The sequence below is a fragment of the Canis aureus genome, chromosome 5 (assembly GCF_053574225.1).
Source record: "Canis aureus isolate CA01 chromosome 5, VMU_Caureus_v.1.0, whole genome shotgun sequence".
NCBI classification, from domain to species: domain Eukaryota; kingdom Metazoa; phylum Chordata; class Mammalia; order Carnivora; family Canidae; genus Canis; species Canis aureus.
The window spans coordinates 85,358,068-85,376,197 of NC_135615.1; the positions used below are offsets into that span (position 1 = coordinate 85,358,068).

Here is an 18,130-nt window from a genome sequence, read left to right on the forward strand (position 1 = left end):
GAAATGCTCTAGAGAAACGAAGTGCTATTGTTATCGTGCTGTTAGCCTGGTGGGCACCGGGCCGGCCTGGGTTCCAAGCAGAGCAGAGGCATGACCGGACTTTGGCTCTAATTCACTCCAATTCCTACAGTTGGGAATAGGCTGTAGCAGGGCAAGGACAAAAGTGGGGAGACAGAAACTGGCTGGGAAGAGGTGACAGTCGCTTGGATGCCAGGGGGTGTGGGGCACGATTCACTGCAGACTCAGGTTCAAATGCTGCTGCTCTGGCCTCTCTGTGACCTCTGGGTTGTCCCAGAGTGAGGCAGCGGGGAAAGAACAGATGTTAGGAGAGGCCTGGACGCCTGTCCCGCCCTGGTTTTGGTGACTTTGGGCCTCAGTTTCTCCAGAGTTCTATGGCCAACGTGGAAACCACTGAAATATCCATCGACTGATGGGAGGATAAAGAAAACATGCTGGATTCATAGCGTGGAATAGTGTTTGGCCATAAGGAGGATTGGAGTACCTATACATGCTACAGTGTGGATGAATCTAGAAAACACTATACTGGGGGCACCTGGGGGTGTCAGTGGTTGAGCATCTGCCTTTGGGGTCCCGGGATGGAGTCCCACATCAGGCTCCTCGCATGGACCCTGTTTCTCCCTCTGCCTGTGTCTCTGCCTCTCTGTGTCTCTCATGAATTAATAATAATTAATAATAATAATAATAATAGAAAACATTATGCTGAGTGAAATAGGCCAGACATAAAAGGCCACATGTATGATTTATATGAAGTGTTCAAGATAGACAAGCCCGTAGAGACAGTAAGTAGCCCAGTGGTTGCCTGGGGCTGGGGGAAGGGGAGATGGGGGAGTGACCACGACTGCATGTGGGGTTTTTCTTTTTGAACTGATGAAAATGTTCTGGAATTACTGCTGACTGCTGCACAGCTCACTAAAACCCACCAAATTGCATACTTTAAAGGGTGAACTTAATGCTTTGTGAAATATATCTCAATAAAGCAGTTATTTAAAAAAAAAAAGTGGCAGTCGAGCTGGATCAAGGGTTCTTACCCTGTGGTCTGGCATGACTTCGGAGGATCCAGGAACCCCTGAAATTGGGGAAGACCTTTCGTGTCTCTGGGTGGAGGCTTTGAGTTTAAGAAGAGAGGATTTATAGGGTCCTCCTGACCGACAAGGGGTCGATGATGCTGGGGAGTCAGCAAGATACTGAGGAGGGAATGGGATGTGTGGGCTCTGCCTAAGGTCAGGGCCCTGGCTTGGGTCTGAGGTCAGCAGAGGATCTGGGGAGCTGTGTAGGTCAGGCCCCATCTCAGGAGCCCAGATGAAGGAGGGGAGGAGACGAGTGTGGCCCGCAGTCCCTTGTCTTTAGGCAACTTGGGCCATGGGGATGCATGTCCTCCCTTAGGGCACCTCGGGCAGGGGCTGCCTTGGGAAATGGAAATGGGGAACGGGGTGCAGCCCAGGATGTCTTAGATGGGGTTTTGAAAAGCATGGTGGCTGGTTACAGGGTCTGCTCTAGGGGCTTAGAGAGTGCGTGTAGATCTCAATCTCATTAAGTGCTGTCATTGTCATAACAGCACCAACAGAGGGCCAGGCATTGTGGATTTTATATATATATTTTAAAGATTTTATTTATTTATTCATGAGAGACACACACACAGAGAGGCAGAGACATAGGCAGAGGGAGAAAAAAAAAGAAGCAGAGGGAGAAGCAGGCTCCATGCAGGGAGCCTGATGTGGGACTCGATCCTGGGTCTCCAGGATCACGCCCTGAGCTGAAGGTGGCGCTAAACCACTGAGCCACCCGGGCTGCCCTGATTTTATATTTTTATGAGCATCTCACTTGTCCCCCCTCACCCCACAGCCCTGTGGCATCAGTGCTACCATTACCCCTTTTCACGGCTGAGGACCCCGAGATTAGAGAGGGAAGGGCCTCACAGCTGGCCGAGGAGCAGTGGTGGGAGAGGAGCAGGGTGTTAGGCACAGGAGCAGCCCGGTGGGTGCAGAGCGGGAAGTGGGGGGCATGTAGTGAGCATTCCCCAGCTCCTGCTTCATTTTTTGAAAGCCGTTCTCTGCACATCGCCACCTGTAGCTCAGGCACTGGGATCCGAGGTCTTTGTTCTCATGCAGGATAAGTTAGGATTCGAACGGGGTGAGTGGCAAAGTGTCACTGCGCACCATTACTTCCTCTCTCTGTTCTTTCATTAACTCATTCGCATGAATGAGAACCTGGGCCTGGCCAGGCACTGGGGGAGGGGCTGGACCAGAAGAATGAACAAGGCCCTGGGTCTCTGCTCAGGGGGTATTCTAACTGGCCGGTCCCCGAGCAGCGGGGCACCAGTGGGATTGTCACCAGGCTATGTGGCTGGCTCTCTGTAGCTCTCCCACTCCAGCCCCCTCCTGCGTGTGGTGTCTTAGGAATTTTACACAGGGGTGGGACGAATGTTGTGTCTTGTGATCACCCTGGTGGGTATAGGAGGACTTTGGAAGTATCTTAGGACTCTGGATACTTCATTGCCTGTTTTTTTTTTTTTTCTTTAAAAAAAATGTTTATTTATTTGACAGAGAGAGAAAGAGAGCGTGCAAGCAGGGGGACCAGCAGAGGGAGAGGGAGGAGCAGGCTCCCGCCGAGCAGGGAGCCCAATGTGGAGCTCCATCCCAGGACCCCGGGTGTATGACCTGCGCTGAAGGCTTAACACCCAGGCGCCCCCATAGCGTGTTGTTTTACCCAGCTCACTCACTGCATGTTTGTTCAGTGAACCCCAGGAATCCCCCTTGGTCCATGCAGGCCTTGGTCTTTGTAAGACTTTCTTACATCTTGCCTTCTCTTAGTTTCAATTTAAATGTCTCTTGGGAGTGATTTTCTTTCTGTCCTCATTGCAGACCCTCGGGGACCTGCTTCAGTTGGCAAATAAGCTCTCTCTCCTCCTAAACATCCATCCTTTCCTCCCAGATGCCCTCCTACATATTGTCATTATGGTGAAAAATATGCAAATAACTTTGAAAAACAGTCTCCCAGCAAATGGGTATTCAAAAATGTAATAAATTAACCCCATAATGTAATCTGGGTCCCAAGACTATCCATCATGCTGATGTGCTTAAGATCTAGAAACCCAGATGCCGCAGAGCCCGGTGCATAGAAATGACAGATGAGTGTTCGCAGAGCTCCCTCATGGCCCCCTGCCCCCAGCTTCTTGGCCCCGTGGAACCCAAGGCTGTCAGAGGTTTAGGGAACATCTGTCCAGCCTGTTCATTCACAAACGAGGAGACAGAGGCCTTTCTGGGACTACGGGGGCAAACCGGTTTGAACCTGTCCTCCTGTCTCCCAGCCCACCTTGGCTTTGGATCCAAAGCTGCAGACGTAGGCATTTCATCCATGGGTTTCTAGTTGACAAGGCAGGTGCCCCAGCGTCAAACAAAGGTTGTTGGGACCCACTTTCTGCATCTGAACAATGTTGAGCATTGGGTTGTGTGTCCACCAAGGTTTCTTTGAAGTGCTTTAGCTCTGGGGTCAGGAAACCTACAGGTGGCTTGCGCTGTGTCTTCTTGGGGCAGCGGGCTAAGGCTGGGGGCCTGGCATGAGTCCCGATGTTGCTCACACCGTACCCTAGGGGCCACCAGCCGGACTCTGAGCTTCCCACCCCAGGATCCAATCCTAAGAAACCCTTTACAAGGAATTATTATCCCCCCTGCCCCCATGACTGCTACTTCCTGTTGACAGTGAAAAAAGTTGCTTGAACCGCCTCCAGAAGAGGGGCAGAGAGGACCCTTGCTTTCTCCAGTGCCCAAGTATCCACAGTGATTAAATCTCAGGGAGCCAGGGGCACTGTTCACAAGCCAGTGAGCTGCTCAACTGGCTCTGTGTGGAAATGGTCTTCTCCTACATGGCATGGCATGGGCAGGGTCCCCAAGTCCTGAGAAGGGTTGTTGTGTCCAAAATGTGTTGCCAGGTGCATCAGTTCTTGAAATAAATCATCTATCCCTCTGGGGTAAGCATGGAACGGCCCGAACTGCTGGGGCAGTCCCCATATGTTTTTGGGCATCGGGGCCCCTCAGGAACTTGTTAGAGGACCAACACCCCACTTTGCACCCAGAGTGATCCAGTAAGTCAGAGAGGCCTGGGTTCCAGGTGTTTAATGAGTTCCCCGGGGATTCTCATGCAGATTTCTGAGGACTGCTCTTGAGAAGTGGTTTGCTGGTATTCCTGGCTTAACGGGCAGAGTCACTTACCCTCTCCCCTGCCTTTGCCCCATCAGAAGTTGGCAAATGCAAGTTTGAAGATGTCCCGGTGTAAAGGGGGTACAGTTCTCTAATCCTGAGCTATAACTAAGCAACATCCTGATGAGATCTGTGTGCCCACAGGTGGACGTGACTCCTAACAAGTTCTTTTTTTTAAGATTTATTTATTTATGAGAGAGAGAGAGAGAGAGAGAGGCAGAGACACAGGCAGAAGGAGAAGCAGGCCCCATGCAGGGAGCCCGATGCGGGACTCGACCCCGGATCCCAGGGTCACGACCTGAGCCGAAGGCAGGCGCTGAACCTCAGAGCTACCCCGGGGGCCCCTTAACAAGCTCTTATGTCCCTGGAGGTCAGGGTCAAGGTCCCCAGGCTTCTGGTCGTGATTTGTTGCCTGTAGCTCCACGGCAACCTCTCTGACTTCAGTTTTCCCACCTGTAGTGTAACGGGGGCGGCTGACAATGAGTTGAAGCCCTGGCGTCAGATTAGAAGTCAGGACTGGGTTGATATTCCAACCGTGTGGTTTTGGCGAATGAGCGGGATGTCTCCGAGCCTGTTTGCCATCTATAAAGTGGGTGTGGAAAATGGGTTAAGGAGGGAATTAAAGAAATCACTGCTGGGCAAATGTCCGATCTATGCCAGTGATGATGATTTTAATGCTATAGGGTTATTAAGTCCCAGGGGCCTCCCGGCCCTTGCAGAGCCCGTGTCCCCGAGGCCGACCCCGCGCACCGCCTCGGGCAGCCTGCTTGCCCCTTCGGGACGTCGTTCGCTCGCCTGTAAAGTGGGGACAAGCCTAGCAGTCGCCCCGCGGGACTGTGCTGAGGACGTGCTGGGGATCCGCCGGCCACCCAGCCCCGGCCTGGCGCACGCCTGGCGCCCTCGGAAGGGCGGTCACCCCCGGCGGCACCTAGTTCCCGGGCGGGGGCGGGGCGGGGCCGGCGGATTCGCTGTCGGTTGGGCAGCTGAGGCCGGGAGGGGGACCCCAGTGCAGGTCGCTGCGCTCACCCGGGGGCGCCCGCACCCGGGCCCCGCCAGCAGCGCCCGCCCGCCCGCCCCTCGCAGCGCGGAGACCGCCCCGGGGCACATGCGCAGCGCGGCCCGCGCAGGTGTCCTGCCTCGCGCGCCCGGGGCGGGGCCTGGGCGGGCGGCCGCGGCCTTCTCCCGCGCGGGGACCCTGCGCCCCGCCCCCCGCCCAGGCCCCGCCCCCACCGGGCCCCGCCCGGCCCCGCCCCCGCCGCCCGGCCGCCCCCGCGGTTGGCTGGCGGCGGAGTGGGCGTGGCCGAGGCCGAGGCGGGCTCTAGGACCCGCCGGAGCCCCGCGGACGTCACCGAGCGGCGTCCGGGCCGCGGGTTGAGCGGGAGGCGCGAGTGTCCGGCTGGGGGCTCCCCGCGGGGGCCGGGCCAGGCGTCCCCGGGGCCGCAGCCGGTACGCGGGCGGGGGGGCGGGCGGGCCGCCGCGCGGGGCCTTCCGGTCGGCGGGTCCGCCTCGCGCTCGTGGGCCTGCGCAGCCCGCCGGGCCCTCGGGGCCGAGCCCTCCCGCGAGCGCAGCTCCGGCCTTGCCCACCGGCGGGGGGCGCAGCCGCTGGCCTCGACCGGGACGCCGAGTGCCCGAGTGCCCCGGCGGAGGCGGCGGCCCCGCGGCTGCCCGGACCCTGGCACTAGCCCCGCTCCCGCCCACCCTAGGTGACGGCCAGGATGACCACGCTCACGCGCCAGGACCTCAACTTCGGTCAAGGTGGGGAGGCGGGGCCTGCGGGCGGGGGCGGGGCCTGCAGCGATGGGGGCGGGGCCTGAGGGGCGGGGCCCGCAGTGATTGGGCGGGGCCCGCAGTGATTGGGCGGGGCCTGCCGTGATGGGGCGGGGCCTGCAGCGATGGGGGCGGGGCCTGCGGGAGGGCCCGGGCCGGGCCGGGGGCCCCGAGCTCTCCCGCTTCTGTGCCCCCCAGTGGTGGCCGACGTGCTCTGCGAGTTCCTGGAGGTGGCCGTGCACCTCATCCTCTACGTGCGCGAGGTGTACCCCGTGGGCATCTTCCAGAAGCGTAAGAAGTACAACGTGCCGGTGCAGGTGAGTCTCCACGCCGCGGCCTGGGCCACCGGGTCGTCCCCGAACCCCAAAGTGGGTAGAGGGTGGATGGTGAACCCTCCTCCCACTCCCCAGCGGCCTGGCCTTGCCTTCCGGTCCCCAGCCCACCCGACGGCCTCCTGCCCCTCCTGCCTGGACTTTTCTTTCCATCCCCTCGGACCTGGGAGTTCCCCTTGCCCCAGTTAGGGACCAGGCCCTGGGGGTCAGACTTGCCCCTGGGGCATGGTCGAAGTTTGAAAGGGCTCCTGAGGTTGGTGAATGGTTCCTCTATAAACCGCAGGGACCTTCTCTCTACCATCGATGCTATGGGTGGTTTTAGGTTAAAAGGCAGACAAAGCAGTAACATGTGCTCCCCCCCCCCCCCCCCCCGCACCCGCCCACTCACTAGAAGTGCAGGCCCTTTAGGCTCTAAGTAAACATTAGAATAATTCAGTGGCCCCGATGCTGGGAGGTGGTGGGAGCTTGAAGGGTATTCAGGGAAAAGGAAAAAAGAATAGCATTTACCAAGCACCTTGTGTCCTGGGACCTTATCTCACTTTGTCTCAACAAGATCTTCCACAGATGAAGTAAAGCTCAGAGAGGTTAAGAGATTTGCCTGAGAACACATAGCTCTTAGTTTCAGCACGCAGTTTTTAAAAATTGATTTAATTTCTGGATCCCTTCCCTGGGAGAAACGCCTGCATGCCCAAATACACACAACTTAGGGACTTTGGCCCCTGGAGGAGCCCACGGAGCCCACATTAGAAACGCCCACCACTATATTAAGTGCTAATGTTGAACTAAATCCTCGTCTTCTAACTTCTCCCTCTCCCTGGATCATTTGCAGTTCTTAGCTCCATGATGGGAAGTCAGGGTCTTGGGCAGGGAGCCCCAGGGAGCTGCTGGCCTCTCCCCCTGGGCTCCCGGAGGGGTGGCAGGGGGCTTCCCCGTTGGTGCCTTGGGCCTCACCAGCCGTCTTGGGGTTGTGTGCAGATGTCCTGCCACCCGGAGCTGAACCAGTATATCCAGGACACCCTGCACTGTGTCAAGCCCCTCCTGGAGAAGGTGAGGGCACCAAGTCCCCCAGCCTCCCTGCCCCCAGTCTGCTCCTCCTGCACTGCAGGACGCGGTGATGCTGGGACCGTGCGGGGTCCCCATGCTCCGCACCCAAAAGCCTGTTTCCTGTACCCTGGAGACCAGCCTTGCCCAGGGACAGACCCCAGGGCAGGGGGGCCCTGGTTCCTGGAGTTGGCCAAGTGGCACTTGCCCCGGAGGGTTCTGGATTTTTCCCACATCTCTTTCTCTCCCTGCCCTCCAGTTCTGCTAGGCTTGTTCCCTCAGGGTTTCCTCCTTGTTTTGTCCTGCCCCTAAGAGGTACCCCCATGGGTCCCAGGCATCCCCTTCCCTCTTGGTCTGTACCCAGCAGGGGTGCCTACCTGAACTTCTCAGGGGCCCTCAGCCTGGAAGCCGAGCGGCGCTGTGAGTGTGCCCTCCCATCCTTCCTGGGCAGGGCGGTGGTGGCGGTGGGTGGGCTACCCCGTTCTGGAGTAGGGGGTTCCTGCCCTTGCAGAATGATGTGGAGAAAGTGGTGGTGGTAATTTTGGACAAAGAGCACCGCCCGGTGGAGAAATTCGTCTTTGAAATCACCCAGCCTCCACTGCTGTCCATCAGGTAAGCGGCCTCTCCCTGGGGTCCTGGCTGGCTGCTGGGAGGCCCTGAAACAGCCCTGGCGCTCACCCCGTTAGGGCGCTCACCCCGTGAGGGCGGCGTCCTCAGGTTCCTACTGGGCTGCCCCACGCCTCTTTTCCTTCCTGCCTCTTAGGGCCCCTGTGAAAGCCCACCTCCTCCGGGAAGCGGGTAAAGAGGAGAGTGACGAGGCAGGCCATCCTCACAGGGCCTGTTAGGGCCGAGCCACGGCCGGCCGCCAGGGGGTCTCCATGTAACCCGAGGTGTCCACACTGGAAATCCGTAGTATCGCTGACTGGCTGGTTCTGGCCAGGGTCCCCCAGCAGGTGGCACAGCCAGGACACAGACCCAGTTTCCTGACTTCCCAGTCACACATCCAGCCCACAGTCAACCAGAAGCTGACCCTGGGCCCTGTGTCGGCGGGTCAGCGGCCGGCTTCCCGGGGTGAGGTCAGGGCACCGGAATCGCCCGCTTGCTGTGTGGCCTCGGGCAAGCCCTTCCTCTCCTTGGCCCTTTCCAGGCTTCCTGGGGTGTGCGGAGGCTTGGGCTGCGGCCTGGTTGTCAGGCTGGGCTCCCTGTGGCCTGGTCTCCAGGTGATTTTACGTGTTGCAGACAAGGGAGGTAGCCGGGCCCCCAGGAGCGCACGCACTCAGACACAGAGGAGGCTCTGCCCCCAGGGCCGATTGCCTGCTGGTGAGGGGTGCCGCTGTGATGGGAGACCCTCCTTTTCCCCTCCAGCTCAGATTCCCTGCTGTCTCACGTGGAGCAGCTGCTCCGAGCCTTCATCCTGAAGATCAGCGTCTGTGATGCGGTCCTGGACCACAACCCCCCAGGTGTGCTCACCCCCCGCCCTCGTCCCGGGCGTTTCCGTGGCTTCTGTGGCTTGGTCTGCATTCAGGTCCCTGCTCAGCTGCAGCAAGCCGCCTCTCTTCCTTCCTGCCTTTTAGAACCTCTGGAAGCCCACCTCCTCCAGGAAGCTACCCTGACTCCTCCCTGGGTTGTCTCCCAGCTGACTGTGCTGCCTGGCCCTCGGCTCACAGTCTTCCCCTCTGGGCACTGCCAAGCCAGCTCGGGAGGGGGGAGCCCTGACCGGCAGCAGGCAGGAAGTGGCCCAGCCTTGACCAAACTCTTGCCTCTTCAGGCTGTACCTTCACAGTCTTAGTGCACACGAGAGAGGCTGCCACTCGCAACATGGAGAAGATTCAGGTCATCAAGGTGAGATGAGAGAGGTCTGGGAAGGTGGGCAGGAGACAGCTGGCGGGCTCTGGAAACCAGGGGCCCGAGCTCGGAGTGGGCGGGGATGTTGCCGCCGTTAGTGGCAACATTAGTGGCAACGGCCATTAGTTAGTGGCTCGTTAGTGGGCGGGGATGTTGCGCCTGGCATCCAGCGGGTTTAGCTGTGTGTTAACCGGGTGGCCACAGGCTCGCCGTGCCCCGCCTGGGCCCTCAGCAGAGGGGGTGGCACCGTGCCTGCGGCAGCCGGCCCAGCACAGCTCCCAAGAGGCGGGGGGCTCTGCCCACCAGTTTCGCAGCTGGTGCTGGGGGCTTGTTAAACCACTTGGGTTCCCAGCCCAGCTCGGACCCGAGACCCGGCCTCGCCGGTGGAGGACCCAGCAGTCTGCAGAGCTGGGACCTCCCCAGTGATTCTGCGGCTCCCTGCAGCCTGAGGACCCCAGCTCTGGGCGGGGGGCAGCAGCGTGAGCGCAGGCCGCTCCCGGCCTAGCCCCGTCCACCTCCCGACCTCGGTCCCCTCTCTAGGACTTTCCCTGGATCCTGGCAGATGAGCAGGACGTCCACATGCACGACCCCCGGCTGATACCACTGAAAACCATGACGTCCGACATTTTAAAGGTGAGCCGTACCGCAGGTGTGCTGAGGCCTTGCTGGAGGCCTGTGGCTCGAGGCTTGGAGATGACCAGGGAATGCCCGGGCTAAGGCCCAAACCCCGTTCTCTTACCGGGTGGCTGCGCCATACAGCCCCAGCCGCGGGCGGAGCTGCGTGCCAGGGGCCAGGGGGTGCCGTCCTCCACTGGCCATCCTCCTGACCCCGGCTCTTTACTCCTGTCCCCTAGATGCAGCTCTACGTGGAAGAGCGAGCTCATAAAAGCAGCTGAGGGTGTGAGTGGCCCCGGCAGGGATGCTGCAACGGCTGGACGTCGGCCGGAGCCCCAGCCTAGGGCAGTGCTGCGGGGCCACCCTGGTTTCAAGTGCTCTTACTGCCTCGGGGTATGGACCGGCCCCCCTCCAGCGCGGCGGGCTCAGGTCTGGCTGCCTTCGTGGACGGATTCGCCCCAGGAGGGCAGGGACGATGCTCGGACCTGGATTCCTTATCTTAGCTCCTGCGGTCTGGCCGGTCAACACGGTCTGTCTCAAATACTGTGCTGTGAGTGGTTTCAATAAAGGGCGCCAAGGGCCGAGCTGGGCTGTCCCCAACCGGAGCGGGGAGCGCAGGAGCAGCCGCTGGCCGGGGGGAGGGGCTGCTTCGCCGCCTCAGTGCCAGGGCCTCCCGCCACCAGACCCAACCCCACGCTGGTCTTACTGAAAACGTTTATTGTCACAAAATGTCAGAGTACGTGACGGAGTTACCGCCAACTGGTGGGTTTGCTCCAGGCTGGAAGTGGGGCAGCAGCTCCCCAGCAGGGCCTTGCGCCCAGCGCAGCCTCAGTGGAGGGCACTGCTGCGGGTGGTTTGGTCCAGACACAGGACGGAGGAGTGGCTAGCAGACACGGTCAGTGGAGATGAAGCGAGGAGGGCAAGCGGGCGGCCCTCTCCCGGCCCTGTGTGTGCTCGGGCTGAGCGGGGAACCGGGCCGGGTCCCCGGTCACCTTAGGGCCAATGACGATGCTGCTGTTGGTGACGCGGGGCCCGTACCAGCCCGCCCAGAACTGCGTGTCCTGGCCTCCGTGCTGGAAGAGGATGTGGCGGACGCCGGGGGGGTAATCGGAGAAAGTGTGCGAGACCTGGCAGGAGGGCAGGGGAAGAAGTGATCGTCAGGGCTGGGGAGGGCACAGGTGGGGCGGCAGCTCCACTGGGGAGGAGCAGGGAGGCCGGGAGGCGGGGGCTCCAGGCCTCGGTTTCCTGCCGTCCTGGCCCCGGAGAAGTGGGTGGTGAGGGGCAAGCAGGTGAGGCCTCACCTCCGTCCACTTGGCGCTGTTCCACTGATCGACGGTCACAGGCGGGGGCTCGAAGGAGGCCAGGACGATGTAGTCGGCGGAGGCCAGCTGCACTCGGATGTGGTAGGTACAGCCACAGTCGGCTCTGGCCGCAAACCTGAGGGAAGGGGGGGCTCAGGACTGCGCGCCCCAGACGGAAGGCGGCCCTGGAGGCAGGCCGCTCACCCACAAACTGGAGCCCTGAGGCGGACCGTCCTGCCCTGCCCGAGGCCCAGCTGACTTCCCAGCTCTCCGGGCCCTCCTGTGTCCCTGGGGTAAGCAGTGTGCGGGGCCGCGTCGGGGCCGAGTGGCAACTCCTTTGGGTGTCCAGTGAAGACGTCCCCTTAACAAAGCAAAAGGCTCTCCACAGAGATAAAGGCCTGGGCAGTGGGAGCTGTGTCCCTGGACCTTGTACTGGATCAGACTGGGGATTCCGTGGGAGATTCTAGGGGTGGCCTGTGTGATGGGGCTGGTACAGGGCCCACCTTGTGCTCAGCCCTGCTGTCCACACCCCTGTAGCTCTGCGCACTCCTCAAACCCCACCCCCTGCCTTAGAATGGTGGCCCTGGGGCCCCACGGGGATTGGGGTCCTGCTTCTGCTGTGGGCCACGCCAGAACCTTGTACAGCTCTGGCACAGAGCAGGAGCCTGGGAAGGAGCAGAGGGCTGCACAGAGAAGGGGCAGGGGAGGCAGGCGCAGAAGGCCTGTGAGCAAGGTCCAGGGCGGCTGGGTCCGGGTGTCTCTGGTGCTCTAGCATCAATTTGTGACAATTTATCTGTAGGCCTCAGTCTCCCCATCTATAAACTGGAATTAACACATGCTGATGCAGGAAGGCCAGGAGGTGTGAGCGGGCCGAGGGCTGGCTGGCGGCAGGGGCATGTGGGTGCGGGGCCAGGTGGGCCGGCCGCCGGGGCAGCCCCACCCTAGGACTTGGCTGGGCAGAGTGGGCGCAGCCTGTCGGTGCTCCCGGGAAGATGAGGGGACGATGCAGAGCGTGGCCGGCCCCACTCACCAGTCCTTAACCACGATTTCAGGCCGGACCGTGTCTAGCAGCTCCTCCCAGTAGCCCTCGGCCTTGAGGTCCACCAGCTGGGACTTGAGGCACATCCTGTGGAGCAAAAGGAAAGGCTTACGCTCCCAGGTGTGCTTGGCATGGCTGGCCCAGCACTGTCCCCTGACTGCAGGACTGCTGCCCCTGCTGGTGCTGGCCTATGGGAAACACGCACTTGTGTGGCGGCCTGTGGTCTAGTTCCATGAACTCGTGTTCCTAGAGGAGGAACCTGCAGACCCCCCGACTTGCCCTAATCACCCAGGGGCTCTCGGCCCTTATTCTTCACCCCCCACTGCTATGAATCTCGGCCACCGAGTTCTCCTGCTCTAAGAAGTGAGAGACTCTGAGCCTGTCCGGGAACCACCTTCCACCTTCCTCGAGCTGCACAGACAGGCCCTCGCTCTGGCCTGAGATTTGGCAAGAGTTGTCCCAACCCTCTTCCCCTCCACACTGCAGCCCGGTGGTTTATCTTACTCATAAGATGTGACAAAGTACTTCTTGACTTTGGAGTCAGGAAAATCTGTCCCGTGGTCTCCAGGGAGGCTCTCCACCTTCCATTCGTCTCCCCCATTGCAGTCAATTTGCCAGGACTTCATATCCTCTAGGGAGAAGCAGAAGCCGAGGTCAGAGCCCCGTGTAAAGATGCGGCCGGGTCCTCCCCGCCTGGGCTGGGCTTGCTCACGCTCACATCTCAAGGTGTGTACCCCAGCTGGGCCTCGGGGCGCCCGACAGAGTGCCCTTCCTCCCAACACGTTTCCACCTGTGCCGCCGTCACGTGTGGTCTGGGGCTTCCTCCCTCCCACCCTGTCCCTGACTGGCCTGACTCCTAGCATGAGGCTGGTGGGGGGGGGCGGCGGGGGAGCATTACCAAAAGGCTAAACTAGCATTTCCTTCCTTTTACGTTGCTGAGGGGCTCTGGGAAACACCGAAGTTTCAGTTCTCAAAACGCAGTTATGAGGGGCCGGTGATGACGCTTCTGTCCTTAATGACAAGTCTGTTTGTCCCAGTGCAAACCACTCACTTGACTGCCATCTCCCCTGACACCCTAACTCTAGCTGAGATCTGAAGGGCCCCAAAGACTGATTCACCGGCTTGCCGCTGGGTCACGGGGACCCCCTCTGCCCAGCGCGGGAGGGCTAACCGACAGTGGGCATCCTGGGCTGGCGGCACACAGTAACCCTGTATTCTCACTGGGCTGGCCTGGCAGGTCCCGTCTCCCCCTTCAGGCTGAGACAGGAGGACCTTAAAAAAGCCCAGCGGTGTCTCTACCCCGGCTTTCCAGAACAATAGCCGAGGGAGCTTTTCCCAATTGGTCCTGTGCTCTACTAGGAGCCGGCACCCACTCCCCAGGCCCCGCGGCCTGCTGCCAGTAGAGAACGAGAGGAGTGACCCAGAAATCCAGGAGTGGGGCTGTGCCGAGCAGAGGCGAAGGAGAGACCTAAGCTACACAGCTGCCAGCCCAAGCCCAGCATGATCAGGGCTGCAGGTGGGCTCTGGGGAGCTGTGAGCTGAGCTGGCGGCCCAGCGGGGCAGCTTCTGAGTGGGATCTGGGGCAGGCAGAGAGATGGAGCGTGTGAGCCACTATCTCTGGGGCCTCCGAGGGGCCCGAGCGCCTGCATCAGGACCAGGCCCTGGCAACTGGCCGGTTCTGGATCTTTGGGTGGGACGCTCATCCTGGGTCCCCATCTATAAAATGGAGCCAACCCTACTTATTTGGCCAACTCCTGGGGTCCTCGTGAGGATCAGGAGAGAAAATCGACAGGAGAGGGATTCTCAGTGTACACACTGTGCTTGCACTGATTGTTGCTGAAGCCCCAACGTGAAGTTTGGTGCCTGGTGTATAGTAGGTGCTCAATGAAAGGAGAAAAAAAAAACCCTGGCAAGTACAAGAGAACATTAAAAGCTAAACAGAGACTTCAAATGATGTGCATGCAGTCACATCTGGAATTCCTCATTTCCTTCCTCTGGGTCACGGGGACAGTGGGAGGGAATGACCTTTGTGAACCCCACAGCCAGTGAAGTCCAGGGCCTGGCACGGGGGAAGCCCTCTACGCACGTCAGGAAGCTTGGACCATGCTGGAGCAGGGGGGGGAGGTGAACGAGCAGTTGGTTCGTTCATTCCACAAACATTTTTCGAGCACGGGCTATGTGAAGGCGTCACTGGGGACATTGGGCAGAGTGGTGAGCAAGACCCATTAGGCCCCTGGACCTTGGAGCTTGTGGCAAAGAAACAGCCCCGCCGCCCCGAGTGAGAGCAGAGGCTCGCAGGTTCTGACAGTGCCGTAGAGGTACTGAGCAGGGCGGACGGGACAGAGGTGCGGGCGCATGGTGCTGAGGCGGGGGACCGGGGCGGGCGTCCGGCAGGTGCTAGGGGTGTGCGAGAACACCCCAGATAGTGTGGGAACCCCAGGGGCGGAGGCCCTGAGCTTCAGGAAAGGGAGGGAAGCAGCCCTGGGCGGCCCCCAGCCCACCTTCAGCACACGGGTTGCGCAGGAGGTTCCGGCGGAGACTGCACAGAAAGAAGAAGATCTTCCAGTCGGCCACAGGCTGGTCCCAGTCCTCGGTGATGAAGCCCTCCCGCAGGCACTTGCGCTTCCAGAGGGTCACCAGGTCGATGAGGTCCCGCCAGAGGCTGCAGACCGGGCGGCAGCGCAGCAGCAGCTGGCGGGTGGGGATGTGCGTGAACACCTCCAGCAGGATGCTCTCGGGCAGCTCGTTGATGCTGACCAGGGCCATGGCGGGGGCGGGCGGGGCGCACACAGGCCTGTGGGGGCAACTGGTTATGACCCCGACCCGGGACCTGGGACGCAGGACCCAGGGGCTCCTCATCCTCTTTTGCTTTGTGAAACAAGAGGGGTTTGAGCACCTTTCCAGGACTTAGTAGGCTGCAAAAATGTGGAGTGGTCACCGTTACGTGCATTTGAAAACATGTGATAAACATTAAGAAGGATTTTAGGAGCTAATATCTAAAGAGGCCCTCTCCCAGTAAAAAAATGATTGCTAAATTTTAAGTTGTTGGGCCCAGTGAGCTGGCCCCTGTCTGCGGCCCCTGCAGGAGGTCGTGGTGACGTTCTTTTAGTGCTGGCAACTCGTACTAATGGCTTTAGGGTGTCGGTCACGGCTTCCCTAAGGGGTGGGGCTAGTGCTGGCGACCGCATTCCTCTCCCAGGTCGCGCACTTTGGCCTGGAAGCCCGATGTGATGAAACTCCCTCCTGGGGAGCACCTCCGCCTCCGTCCCGGCTCGGGCATCAGGCCAGGGCCCACTCCCAACTGCTCAGACACCGCACAACAGATTGAGGGACCCTGAGCAAGGCTGCCCGGGCTTGGACCCCCGGCCTGCGTGGCTAGCGGGGAGAGAGGCCAGGCCTCCCAGCCTCCGCAGGGCCCGGAGGACCGAGCCGGTGCAGGTAAAGCTCTCCGCCCAGGGCCGGCGGGGAGGTGCTGCGGAGCGTCAGGGCTTGGGCTTCCCTCCCAGCAGCTGTGGCCGCCGCCGCCGAGAACACCGGGTTTTGGAGATTCCCGCAGGGCCAGCAGCGGAGCCCTGCCCCGGGGAGCCCTGCCCCGCTAGCCGGGTCACTGAGGGCCCCGGTGGGGGTGGGGGGCAGCCCCGTCCCTCACGGGCCTCGTCGGCCCCGCACCGGCTCCAGGACACGTCTCGTGTCGCACGGAGCCTCGGCCAAGGCTCGCGGGGCTCGCGGGGCTCTGGAGGCCTCGGGCCGGGCGCGCCTCCCCGACACGGCCCCGGCGGCAGTGCTGATGCGAAGGGTCCGAGCGGCCCGGGCCCCCGCGTTCTCAGGAGGAACCGCGGCCGCCTCCAGGGTCCGGGCCGCCGGGTGAGCGGCGCGGCGCCTCCCGACACCCCCGGGGCCCCGTCGCTGGGCGGGGCAGAGGCGACCGGGAGGACCGGCCCCGCCCGCCCCGCCCCCCGCGCCCGGTCCCGCGCGCACCTGGTCACCCACATCCGCCCCCTGCTTTCCGCCGCTCGGGGGGCCGGGGCGAGGCGGGCGGGGCTGCCGTGTGCGGCCCGAGGCCCCGCGGGCACCGTCCCCGCGCCCACGTCTCAGTTCCGGGCTGAGCGCGCCCATTTCTCAAACGCGGAAGCTGAGGCCCGGGGAAGCGCGGTGCCGCCCAGGGCCCGCGGGCGTCGCTGCCCGGAGGTCCCGACCCGCCCGGCCGGCGCCCCCCCGCGAGGTGCGGCCCGCGTCGCTCCCCGGCCGCGCTCCCCCGAGTCGGGGCCAGAGCCCGGCCCCGCCCCGCCCCGGCCGCCGCCGCCGCCCCGGAGGCCCCGCCCCGCCCCGCCCCGCCGCCCCGGGGCCGCGCCGCGCCCGTCCCCCGGCTGGGCCGCCACCTGGACGCGGGCTCCGCGCCCCACGGGACCGGAGCTCGGGGTCCGCCTGGGGCCTGCGGCCTCCGCTGCGCTGCCGGCTGTCGGGCCCCGCCCCGCGTCACGCGCCGCGCTCCGGGCCCGCCCCCGGCCCCGCCTCCCCGGCCCCGCCCCCGGGTCCGCTCGCCCCGCCCCCGCCAACCCGGCACCGCCCCCGCCCCCGGGCCCTCTCGCCCCGCCCCCGCCTCCCCGGCCCCGCCCCCCGGGCCCGCTCGCCCGGCCCCCGCCTCCCGGCCCCGCCTTCGGGCCCGCTCGCCCCGCCCCCGCCAACCCGGCCCCGCCCCGCCCCCCGCCCCGCCCCGCCCCCGCCTCCCAGGCCCCGTCCCCGGGCCCGCTCGCCCCGCCCCCGCCTCCCCGGCCCCGCCCCCCGGGCCCGCTCGCCCCGCCCCCGCCTCCCCGGCCCCGCCCCCCGGCCCCGCTCGCCCCGCCCCCGCCCCCCGGGCCCGCTCGCCCCGCCCCGGAAGTCAGCGTCTCCCGCCGCCGCCGCGGGGACCCCGTAGCCTGAACCTGTCTCCCCTGCGGGGGCCCCGCCTCCCTCGGGGGATTCCCAGCCTTCTCCTCGCCGAGCCTCCACCTCTGCGCAGCCCACGCGGGACTCTTCACCAGTTCCTTCGCTGTGCGGAGGCGTGCGGGCCTCCCGTCCTACCCCCGCCCCCGCTCCCCTCCCGTGCTAAACCCCCGCAGCTCCCCTCCCCTCCCACCCCCTACCCCTCCCCTGCCCTCCCACCTACCTCTCCCCTCCCACCTCTCCCCTCCCCTCCCACCCCCTACCCCTCCCCTGCCCTCCCACCCACCTCTCCCCCCCCACCTCTCCCCTCCCCTCCCACCCCCTACCCCTCCCCTCCCTTCCCAGCCCCCCACCTCTCCAGGCCCTTCCTAACCCCCCATTACTCGCCACCGCCCCCCACCCCACCCCCACCCCACGGAGATTACTGAAACTCTGGGCTGGATCCTGGCTTTTACCTTCATGAGGGCATGACCTCAGGTAGGGCTCAGTTTACTCAAAGGTGAAAACTTCTCTGCGTTTTTTAATTTAATTTAATTTTTTAAAATTTTTATTTATCTACAATAGTCACACAGAGAGAGAGAGAGAGAGAGAGAGGGGCAGAGACACAGGCAGAGAGAGAAGCAGGCTCCATGCACCGGGAGCCCGACGTGGGACTCGATCCCGGGTCTCCAGGATCACACCCTGGGCCAAAGGCAGGCGCCAAACCCCTGCACCACCCAGGGATCCCTTCTCTGCGTTTTTGTCATTAATTCCTTTCTTCCCTCGACAAGTCATCAAGCACCTACGTGAGGCCACCACAAAGGGTCGTGCAGGCTGTGCACTGCGCAAGGGTGCCTGGCCCAGGCCACCTCGTTGACCCATCAGGGCTGCCCGTCCCCCAAGGGGGCCTTTTGCTAACTCGCCCTTAGGGCTAGGGAGTGGTGTCCCTGCCATGGCCGAGGCCCCCATCCAGGTACCATTGAGGTCATTGAGCACCTACTGTGTGCTACGAACCGTTCTCAATGCTTTGGCCTCAGCTAATGTCAGGGAAGCTCTTGGCAGAGTCAGACA

General features: G+C 62.4%; 2 protein-coding genes across 2 annotated transcripts; one reads left to right on the plus strand and one right to left on the minus strand.

The window, feature by feature from the left end:
- Positions 1 to 5,538: 5,538 nt before the first annotated feature.
- Positions 5,539 to 10,358, plus strand: MAD2L2 (mitotic arrest deficient 2 like 2). The gene is made up of 9 exons (XM_077899647.1): positions 5,539 to 5,663; positions 5,921 to 5,972; positions 6,183 to 6,301; positions 7,292 to 7,363; positions 7,869 to 7,969; positions 8,723 to 8,817; positions 9,126 to 9,199; positions 9,743 to 9,835; positions 10,057 to 10,358. Exons 2-9 carry the CDS (start codon positions 5,933 to 5,935, stop codon positions 10,096 to 10,098), a joined length of 636 nt encoding a protein of 211 aa, XP_077755773.1. The 5' UTR covers positions 5,539 to 5,663; positions 5,921 to 5,932; the 3' UTR covers positions 10,099 to 10,358.
- A 156-nt stretch (positions 10,359 to 10,514) lies between these two features.
- FBXO6 (F-box protein 6) lies at positions 10,515 to 16,664 on the minus strand. Its single transcript, XM_077899646.1, has 6 exons — positions 16,537 to 16,664; positions 14,659 to 14,951; positions 12,662 to 12,788; positions 12,149 to 12,244; positions 11,119 to 11,254; positions 10,515 to 10,944 (listed from the first exon to the last, which is right to left on the minus strand). Exons 2-6 carry the CDS (start codon positions 14,921 to 14,923, stop codon positions 10,714 to 10,716), a joined length of 855 nt encoding a protein of 284 aa, XP_077755772.1. The 5' UTR covers positions 14,924 to 14,951; positions 16,537 to 16,664; the 3' UTR covers positions 10,515 to 10,713.
- Between the last annotated feature and the right edge of the window lie 1,466 nt (positions 16,665 to 18,130).

Excerpts from the sequence above, each read along its gene's own strand:
- MAD2L2 (XM_077899647.1), top strand. The coding sequence starts at position 5,933 with ATGACCACGCTCACGCGCCAGGACCTCAACTTCGGTCAAG. Across the intron at positions 7,364-7,868 it reads TCAAGCCCCTCCTGGAGAAG|AATGATGTGGAGAAAGTGGT; the intron begins GTGAGGGCACCA and ends CTGCCCTTGCAG. Across the intron at positions 9,836-10,056 it reads TGACGTCCGACATTTTAAAG|ATGCAGCTCTACGTGGAAGA; the intron begins GTGAGCCGTACC and ends CCTGTCCCCTAG.
- FBXO6 (XM_077899646.1), bottom strand. The coding sequence starts at position 14,923 with ATGGCCCTGGTCAGCATCAACGAGCTGCCCGAGAGCATCCTGCTGGAG. Across the intron at positions 12,245-12,661 it reads TACTTTGTCACATCTTATGA|GATGTGCCTCAAGTCCCAGC; the intron begins GTAAGATAAACC and ends TTTGCTCCACAG. Across the intron at positions 10,945-11,118 it reads ACAGCGCCAAGTGGACGGAG|GTCTCGCACACTTTCTCCGA; the intron begins GTGAGGCCTCAC and ends CCCTCCTGCCAG.